The sequence below is a fragment of the Leptosomus discolor genome, chromosome 12, assembly GCF_034619465.1.
Source record: "Leptosomus discolor isolate bLepDis1 chromosome 12, bLepDis1.hap2, whole genome shotgun sequence".
In the NCBI taxonomy this organism is placed as follows: domain Eukaryota; kingdom Metazoa; phylum Chordata; class Aves; order Leptosomiformes; family Leptosomidae; genus Leptosomus; species Leptosomus discolor.
Window position 1 is genome coordinate 1491908 of NC_141402.1, and position 9434 is coordinate 1501341.

Consider the following 9434-nt stretch of genomic DNA (forward strand, 5'->3'; position numbering starts at 1 on the left):
CCCGTTTTCCCTCGGGTGGGATCCCCGGGATGCCCGTGGCTGGCGCAGGGACCCCGCAGGGGTCCCTCGGGCTGGGACCCCACGGGGTGCCCCGGTGGGTGCGGGGTTCCCCCCACGCCGTGCCTCGGTGCACCCCGGGACGGTGCCAGCACTGTGCCGGGACCGACCGGGACCGTACACGGACGGTGCCCGGGACCGTACCGGGACTGTACCGGGACGGCACCCGGGCTTGTGGCGGGTCCGCTCCGGTCCCGCCTCCGGGAGGCTCCGGGACCGCGTCCGGGAGCGGGCGGGGGCCGGGGCGATGCCGGAGCTGCCCGGCGGCCCGGGCGGGGCGGCCGCAGTCCCCGCCCCCGGGGCTCTCCCGCCGCTTCCTGCGGGCACGGCCGGGGCGGCGGCGGCGGCGGCGGCGCGCGGTGAGTCCGGCCCGGGGCGCGCGGGCGGCGGCGGGAACGGGGGCGCGCGGGGGACGGGGCGCGCCGGCGGGAGCGGGACACGGCGTGCGCGGGGGGACGGGGCGGGGGTCCCGGTGGGGAGGGAGATGTCGGTGCCGGTGTCCGTGGGTCCCCGGTGGGGCGGGAGCCGGGGGTGCCCGGTGCCGTGGCGGGGGGGGGGGGGTGGTGTGCGAGCCGTGCGTCCCGGTGGAACGGGCGCTGTGGGTCATGGGGGTGCCCGGCGCTGTGGGTTGCCGGTGGGGGTAGGAGCCATGGCATCCCGGTGGAGCAGGATCCGTGGGTCCCGGTGGGGCGGGAGTCGTTGCGTCCCCGTGGGGTGGGAACGGTGGGTCTCGGTGGGGCGGGGAGCCGTGGGGTCCGGAGCGCCGAGTGCCGTGGGTGCCGGTGGGACAGCGAGCTGTGGGTTCCGGGGTGCCCGGCACTGCGGGTGCCGGTGGGGCGGGAGCTGTGGGTCCCCGTGGGGTGGGATCTGTGGGTGCCGGAGGCAGCGTGAGGGTGCAGCGTCGTGGCGAGCCGTGGGGCAGGACGGTGTGTCCTGGGGGTGCTGGGAGACCCCCGGGGCAAGCAGCCGTGGGGCTGGGGGGGACGCCAGGCCCAGCTGGGGGGTGCAGGACAAGAGGCTGCGGCACATGGGGTGACCCCTGAGTGTGTGTTGGCAGGTTGGGCCGGGGGGTACCACACCGGGACCCCCAACCGCCTGTGGGGTGAGGGTGCTCTGCGCCCCTCCGGTGGGATTAGGTGGCTGCCGGCCACGCGGGACGCCACGGGCGCTGGGCGCTAAGAGGCTTTGGCAGCCCCACGGGGTCGATGCCGTCGTGCCCTGGGAGCGCGGCACCACCAGCGTGGGCTCCGGTCCCACCCGGGCACGGCTGCCGTGCTGCAGGGACCCCCGCCGTGCCGGACCACCTTGCAGCACCACGATGCTGCGAGCAGGAGCGCCAGCACCCAGCTTGTGCCCGCCGGGCCCCGGCGGTGCCAGCCGGGGCCGGGAGCGACGGCCGCGCTTAGCCATGGCAGCTGGGCTGGAGCCGGCAGCGACCTTCCCCGCTCCCCAGGGCCGCTGGGATCCTGGAAAACGTCTGGAAATGGTGAACCGCCTTCCCTTATATGGCTCCACCAGGCTGGCCCTCCTCCGGCCCCGCTCGGCCGGCTGCCCGACCCGGCACCCCCAGCCTGCCCGCCCTCTCCTCGCTTGGCGTGCCATGCCGTGCCGTGCCGGGGCCCTGGGAAAGCACCGTGGGCCGTTCCTCGCGCCCCGTTTCCCACGCAGGAATGCGCGACGGGGCCAGCAATCCCACGGGCCGAGAGAAAAATCCCACCTCCCCTCACACCGGCACCGACGGCTTGGCACAACCCCAGCCCTTGCCTCAGTTTCCCCTGGCTGGGGATTTTTGGGGACGCGCCGTGCTGGAGCCAGCCGGCAGCCACACCCCCCCCTCCGCCCCCCGCTCGGTGACCTTGGCCGTGCCACCCGCTGCACCCAGGGGTCCACATCCAGCTCGGCACCCCGCGGTGGTCTCCTGTCCCTTGCGGTGGGGCTGGGGGTGCCCCGGGGTTCCCGCAGCCTCCAGTTTGGGGGGGCTCGGGGGGAGCAGCCCGTCCCGTTGCTGGGTGTGAAGGTCACGGCTAATCCCCACCGGGAGGGGGTGGCAGGTGGGAGCCCGGGGGCTCTGTCCGGCTCCGTGCCCACCGTGGCGGTGCTGGGGGGGCGGGGGGGGGGTAAGAGGATAAACCCCCACTCTGCCCGGTGTGGCGGGCCGGCGGTGGCCGGGGGTTCGAGGCGAGTGGCTGCGGTCCCCGTGACGTGAGGCCGACGCCGTAATCCCGGCGCGCTGAGCGGATTAGGGTGGCCGGGGGCGGCCTTCGGGGACGAGCTGCGGTGGCCGCAAATCCTCGGGCGGGCATCACGTGGGGGAGCCCCCGTGGGCACCGGGGTACTGTGTGCCCCCCCCCCCCCCCCCCGTGGTGGGCATGGGGCAGCCGTGCCACTTTCTGCCCCCCCCCCCCCCCCAGTGCTGCCCGGGTGTCCCCTCTTGTCCCCCAGGAGGGACCCCGTCATGGGTGGGGGTCGGACCCTGCTGAGGGGTGGACGCTTGGGGCCTGGTGTCCCCGGCAGCGAGGGGTGGCCGTGGGGGGTGGGTCCCCCCAGTCGAGGTGGCTGTAGGGCCAGGGCAAGGCTGAAAGATTTGGAGTTTGGGGTGGGGGGCTGCTCCCCAAATCACCCAGAGCCAAGGTGCCCCATGGCAGAGACGGCGGCGCCGGCATCTGGGACCCTGGACTGCGGCACAGCCTGGGGATGTGGGGCTGGGTCCCGCTTGGGGGGGGGGGGGGGGCACCGCGGTGGGTTTTTGGGGTGCTCCTGGCTGGCGCGGGAAAGCCACGGGGAGGGTGGCGGCGGGAGCGCGGCCATGCGGCACGGCGGGCGCGGGGAGGAGCTGGCGGGAACCGGCCTGACCGGTTGGGTGCTGGCACCCCCAGCGCCGGGGGGCTTGGGGTGGCCCCGCCGCCGGCACGTGGCCCGGCTGAAGGTCACCGTCCCCAGGGCCACCTGCCCGCTGGGGTGAGCGGGCTCGGCGCCCGGCCGCGCACCGTCCCTCTGCCACAAAAAAAAGCACCGCGGTGGCGGCGAGCCCTCGCCGCCCCCGCACGCTTTGCCGCCAGCGGCTGGTTTTTGGGGTGCCCCAACCGGGTCGGTGGCACCGAGCGGTTTCGGTGGCACGGGAGGATCCCGGTTGCCGCGGGGGAGCGGCCGGCGGCACCGGCAGTCCGGAAGGGCGAGCCACCGCTGAGCTCACCGGGAAGGTGTCCCGCGGGCGCGGCAGTGACGCACAGCCCCGGCGCGGGGTGCCGGCGGGTTGGGGGGTTTGGTGCGGCGATGGCGCTGGTCCCACTGGGGAGCCTTCTCCTCCGGGACCACCGTCCCTGGCTCCTGGGGCGCATCGCCCGGCGCTGGGGTACGGGCAGGGGGGGGCAAACCCCCAAATCTCAGGGCTCTGGTGGGCGGGAGGCCTCCACGGGCTGTGCCGGGATCCAGACGGGCCATATTCTGCCTCGGCCGATCCGCAGCCGGGGATTTTTGGGGTTGGGGGATGCTGACACCCCCCCAGCCTGGAGGGTTTGGCCATCAAGTCAACCCTGGCGACTCGCTTTACCGTGAGGGGGTGTGAGCCCCCCTCGGCCCCAAACGCTGCCCAGACCTCGGGGGGGGGGGGGGCAGGGGTGTCTCTGCACCCCTTAACCACACTGCTCTCCCTGCCCAGACCCGCCTCGTGCCCCGCCGGTGCCGGGGGATGCCGGCATGCCGGTGCCCGCCTGCCTGCAGCGCCCTGCCCTGAGCCTGGTGCTGGAGCCCGGCCGTGCCATGGAGGAGCCGGCCGGCGGCGGGGCCGAGCCGTGGGTCGAGGGGCTTCGCAACAGCAACAACAACGCTTCCCCGGCGGGGTGGCCGGGCGCCCGCGGCGGGTACCCCCTGGCACCTTTCGGCAGCCCCGGGGCCGAGCCCAGCTACCTGGGGCGGGTGGTGCTGGAGATCGTGGAGTCGGAGCGCACCTACGCCCGGGACCTGCGCAGCATCGTGGAGGTGAGTCCCTGGGGGGGGGGGGGGAGGAACATCCCTCAGATGGGGTTTGGGGGGGCTCGGCTGGTCGCACTGGTGCCACCACCGCCAACCGTGGGTGCCTGGCAGGGTTACCTGGGCAAGATCATCGACGCGGAGGAGCCGGTGCTGCGGCCGGAGCAGGTCAGCGCGCTTTTCGGCAACATCGAGGACATCTACGAGCTCAGCAGGTGGGTGCTCGCGGTGCCGCCGGCGGGGAGGGGGCACAGCCGGTGCCACCCTGTCCCACGGCTGGTGCGGAGGGCTGCCGTCACCCTCTCCCCTCTGTCCCCCCCCGCCCCAGCACCCTGCTGCAAAACCTGGAGAGCTGCGCCAGCGACCCCGTGGCCGTGGCCGTCTGCTTCGTCACTCGGGTAAGGACGGGCACGGCGGGGGGGTACCGGGGTGGGGGTGTGCGGGTCCGTGCCGGGCTCTCACCGCGCTAACCCCTGCCCGCAGAGCCAGGAGTTTGCCATCTACACCCAGTACTGCAACAACTACCCCAGGTGAGTTGCGGGGGCGGGGGTGGGCGGGGGGGTGGGGGTGGGCAGGGGGCTGAGCCCGCTCCCTGCCCGCAGCTCGGTGGCGGCGCTGGCCGAGTGCATGAGGAGCAAGCCGCAGGCTCGGTTCCTCCGCGAGTGCCAGGAGCGGCTGCGGCACGCGTTGCCCCTCGGCGCCTACCTGCTCAAGCCCGTCCAGAGGATCCTCAAGTACCACCTCCTGCTCCAGGTGAGCCGGCGCCCGGCGCGGTTTAGGCACGTGGCATGGCACGGCGTGGGCACCTGGCAGGGTGCTGGCGACCCAGCTCGGTCTGGGTGCCCGGCGTGGCACGGGGATGTGGCAGAGCAGGGGATCCTGGCGCACTTCGGGCAGCCGATGTGGCACAGGCGCCCAGCACGGCACGTTTCCTGGCACAGTCCAGGTACCCGGCACAGCGTGGGTGCCCAGCATGGCAAAGCCTGGGCGCCTGGCGTGGCCCATTTCCCTGGCGCAGCCTCGGCACCCAGCGTGGCGTAAGCTCGTGGCACGGCACAGGCGTTTGGCGCAGCCTGGCACACGCCATGGCGCGGGCATCTGGCGTGGCCCACTTCCCCGGCACGGTCCAGGCGCCCGGCATGGCATACCTCCCTGGCACAGCCTGGTTCCCCAGCACGGCACGGGCACCTGGCACAGCCCAGTCCCCCCGGCACGGCACCCCCGCCGGGCACCAGGCACCGCGGCCCCGTTGGCGCTGCCCCGACGCCGCGTCCTTTGCCGGCAGGAGATCGCCAAGCACTTTGAGCACAAGTCCGGGGACGACTACGAGGTGGTGCTGGAGGCCATCGACACCATGACCTGCGTCGCCTGGTACATCAACGACATGAAGCGCAAGCACGAGCACGCCATCCGCCAGCAGGTGGGTGCCGGCGGCACGGCGGGCGGCAAACCGGGCGGGCACCGCGGGTGGCCTGATGGCCCCCCCCCCCTCCCTCCCCGGGGACCCGTGCAGGAGATCCAGTCGCTGCTGCTGGGCTGGAAGGGGCCGGACCTGACCAGCTACGGCGAGCTGGTGCTGGAGGGCACCTTCCGCGTGCAGCGGGTACGCCACGAGCGCGCCGTCTTCCTCTTCGACAAGACCCTCCTCATCACCAAGCGCCGCGGCGACCACTACGTCTACAAGAGCCACATCCCGGTGGGTGCCGGGGGACGGGGGACGAGGGTGGGTGGTGGGGACTCGGGGGGGGGGCAGGGGGTCGCTGACGGCCTCTCCCCGCAGTGCTCCTCGCTGATGCTCATCGAGAGCACGCGGGACTCGCTCTGCTTCAGCCTGGCTCACTACAAGCACGGCAAGCAGCAGCACAGCCTGCAGGTAGGGGGAGGGCACGGGGTGGGGGGACACCCTAAGGACACCCCCCCCACCACCTGCCAGACCCCAGACACCCTGTCCATCCATGTCCCCCCCCGTCCAGGCCAAGAGCGTGGAGGAGAAGCGCGTGTGGACCCACCACATCAAGCGGCTCATCCTGGAGAACCACCACGCCACCATCCCCCAGAAGGTGAGGGCACCGGGGTCCCCGCCCGGTGAGGAGGGGGGCGGCTGCACCCCAGCTTCACCCCCCACCATCTCTCTTCCCCACCCCCCCCCCCCCCCCCAGGCTAAGGAAGCCATCCTGGAGATGGACTTGTTCTGTGAGTGCCGCCGCTGCCCCGCGGACCCCTCCCTGCCCTCGCCTGCCCCCCACTGTCCCCCAGCGTCATCCCCTGTGCCCGCAGACCCCCCGCGCCTGCCCCGCTGCAGCCCCGAGCACCTGAAGAAGAGCTGGTCCTGCCAGCCCCTGGGCGACGCCGCCACCGCCGCCGCCGAGCCGCGCCAGGGCCGCCGGCAGTCTGGTGAGAGCCGCGCGTCCCCGCCGCCCCCACCACCGGGGGAAAAGCCGTGGCTGGGTCGCACCGGTGCCCGTGGGGACGGTGGGCACCGGGTGCCAGCGCTGACGGGTGTCCTTGTCCCTTCAGAGCCCTTCCAGTGCCGGGACCACGCGGAGACGCTGCCCGACCGGCTGCCCGGGCACGCGGGGCGCAGGCAGTCGGGTGCGGATGCTGGTGGGGAGCGGGGACCCCAGCTGGGGTGGGGAGCTGGGTGGTGGGGCTTGGGGTGCTGGTGGGGCTGGGGGACGCAGGGGTGTTGCCACCGTCGCCCCATTGGGATGCCCGACTTCTCCCCGCAGAGCCTGCCAAGCAGATCCGGCGGCAGCTGGGCGAGCAAGGTGAGCCGGCGCGGCCGCTGGCACCGGCGGCGAGGGCGGAGGGGGGCTGGGGGCTGGGTGTGGGGGGCGTTTTGGGGGTGTTGTCCCCACCCCCACCCCCCCCAAACCTCCACTTTTCTGTTTCTTGACTGGCAGGGCTCAAGGTAAGGCTGGGCTGGGGGGGGGTGGGTTGGGGTGCCCGGTGCCCCCCAGCCCTGGCACGCCGCTTGCCGGGGGAGGAACACGGGGTGCTGAGCCCGGCGCTCGCCCCTGAGCAGCACACCGGCAGTGACGGGGCTCTCCTGGAGGCGGGGGAGCCCCCCCAGCACCCCAGAGCCTGGGAGGTGGCTGAGGGCGTGATGGAGGAGGAAGAGGAGGACGAGGAGGAGGAGGAGGAAGAAGAGGAAGCTTCGGGCAAGGGCTGCCAGGAGGAGCTGCTCAGGGCCAAGGAACTGCTGGTGGAGCCCCAGGAGGAGCAGGTACCCACCCCAGCCCCCCCAAACCCCAGGGAGGGCACCCCATCTTGCTCACACGGCACCCCGTATCACTTCTGGGGCACCCCACATCACTTCCAGAGCACCCCACTTGGCTCCCAGAGCACCCTGCATCGCTCCCAGGGCCACTGCAGAGTGCTCAGCCGTGGCCTCCGGCAGCGGTCCTGCTTGGAGCAGCCGGGGGTTCCCCCCCCCTCAGCCCATGACACCCCACATTTGCTCTTGCCCAGGCTGGGGAGCACCCACTGGCGCCGGAGGGACCCAAGCGGCCGAGCAGCTGGGGGCCAGGGAGCTGCGAGAAGGTCAGTGCGGCCCCACAGCCCCCACCTGGGGGTCCGCAGGGACCCAGCACCCACCCGCCTGCCCCTCTGCAGGCGGACAGCACCGGGGAGCACCCTAAGGGGCTGGGGGCACCCGAAACCCCATCCTCAACGGGGACCCCGGTGCTGCCTGGTGGGGAGGGAGAGCCGGAGCGCGCTGCGGAGGACGCGCAGGGGCTGAGCAGCGAGGAGGAGGAGGAGGAGGAGGAGGAGGAGGAGGAAGAAGAAGGAGCCGCCGGCAGCATCCTGCCACCCTCGGTGCTGGACCAGGCCAGCGTCATCGCCGAGCGCTTCGGCGGCGGCGGCAGCTTCTCCCGCCGCAGCAGCCTGGCGCTGGAGGGGCCGGCGGGGCGGCTGGTGAGCCGCAGCGGCAGCGCCCTCAGCCTGGACGGTGGCCCCCCGCTCGAAGCCGGGGAGCCCGGGGGGTCCCGCAGTGCCATCCCCTCCCCTGAGCCCCTCGCCGGAGCCCGGCGGGAATCGCTGCTCTCCAGCCGGGACCGCTTGCTCCTCGACAAGATCAAGAGCTACTACGGCCACGCCGAGCACCGGGACGCCGGCTTCAGCGTCCGCCGCCGCGAGAGCCTCTCCTTCATCCCCAAGGGGCTGGTGCGAAGCTCCGTCTCCCGCCTCAACGGCCTCCCCCGGCCCCCAGCGAGCCCCGAGCCCCCCGCCCAGCCGGCCCCGGCTGAGGCATCGCCGGAGGAGCCGTGCCAGGAGAACGGGCTGCAGCCCCCCGAGCCGCTGCTCATCATGGAGGAGGACGACGTGGGCACCGGGGGCGAGGGGCCACCGGCCGAGCCCCCGCCGCGGCTGCTGCTGACCCCCCCGCACGCCGGCACCAAGGTGTACCAGCTGGCGCGGCAGTACAGCCTCCGCATCAAGAGCCGCCGCGCCGGGGCCCGCTGCGCCCCGCCGCCACCGGAGGAAGGGGAACCCTGTGCCGGCACCGGCTCGGTGGCCGCGCCACGGGACGGGGGGCTGGCGGTGTCCCCCTCCCCAGCCGCCCCTCGCAGCCCCTCCAGCCCCGAGCCCTTCGCCTGGCCCGACGTGCGGGAGCTTCGTGCCCGTTTCGGCGCCCCGCGGCCCCCGCCGGTGAGCCGCAGCCGCTCGGCACCCGAGGGCCCGTGCCGGGGCGGCCGGCCAGCCGAGAAGGAGCGGGGCAGCGGCCGGAGCCGAAGCGCCGAGGCGGGTGGGGGGCCCAGCACCCCCGGGCCGGCACCGGCGCGGCACAGCAGCGACGGGGCGCTGTGGGTGGCCGCGGAGGCCCCCCTGGGTGCCGGGCAACGGGTGCTGGTGCTGGAGCGGCTGCCGGCCCCCGCCGAGACCCCCACCTACGTGCAGATCCGCTCGCCCACCACCCGGGAGAAGATCTGCTTGAAGGCGGTGGTGGAGCGCTGCAAAGCCTACCAGGCTTCCGAGGAATACCGACGGCGCTGCCCCGAGCCCCCCGACGCCCCCGAGCCCCCCGAACCCCCTCGCCACGGCCTCGTCAGGGACCTGCGGCAGAAATTTCAGACCCTTGACACCGCCAGCTAGGTGGGCGGCGGGGGAAAGGGGGCGGCCCGTGGAACCCCCGGGGGAAGGAGCGCGCTGTGGACCCCCAACTTGCCCGGGAGAAAGGGCACGGCGTGGGCCTCCAAGCTCCCTGGAAGAAGGGGTGCCCCATGGCCACCCTCCTCCCCAACTTGCCCAGGAGAAGGAGCACCCTGGGGACCTCCCAAGTTACCTGGAAGAAGGGGGACCCCCTGGAGGCCCAGCCTGCCCAGGAGAAGGGGCACCACATAGACCCCCCAGGTCGCCTGGGAGAAGGAGCACCCTGGGGCCCCCCGACCTGCCCAAGAGATGGG

General features: G+C 73.9%; 1 protein-coding gene across 1 annotated transcript; it reads left to right on the forward strand.

Moving 5' to 3' along the window:
• Positions 1–3816: 3816 nt before the first annotated feature.
• On the forward strand, positions 3817–9123 carry PLEKHG3 (pleckstrin homology and RhoGEF domain containing G3). Its single transcript, XM_086472371.1, has 15 exons — positions 3817–4035; positions 4141–4241; positions 4355–4424; positions 4510–4556; positions 4629–4779; positions 5312–5446; positions 5540–5722; positions 5807–5899; positions 6000–6086; positions 6186–6219; positions 6304–6420; positions 6544–6675; positions 6756–6794; positions 6987–7252; positions 7498–9123. Exons 1-15 carry the CDS (start codon positions 3817–3819, stop codon positions 9121–9123), a joined length of 3300 nt encoding a protein of 1099 aa, XP_086328497.1.
• The last annotated feature ends 311 nt before the right edge of the window (positions 9124–9434 follow it).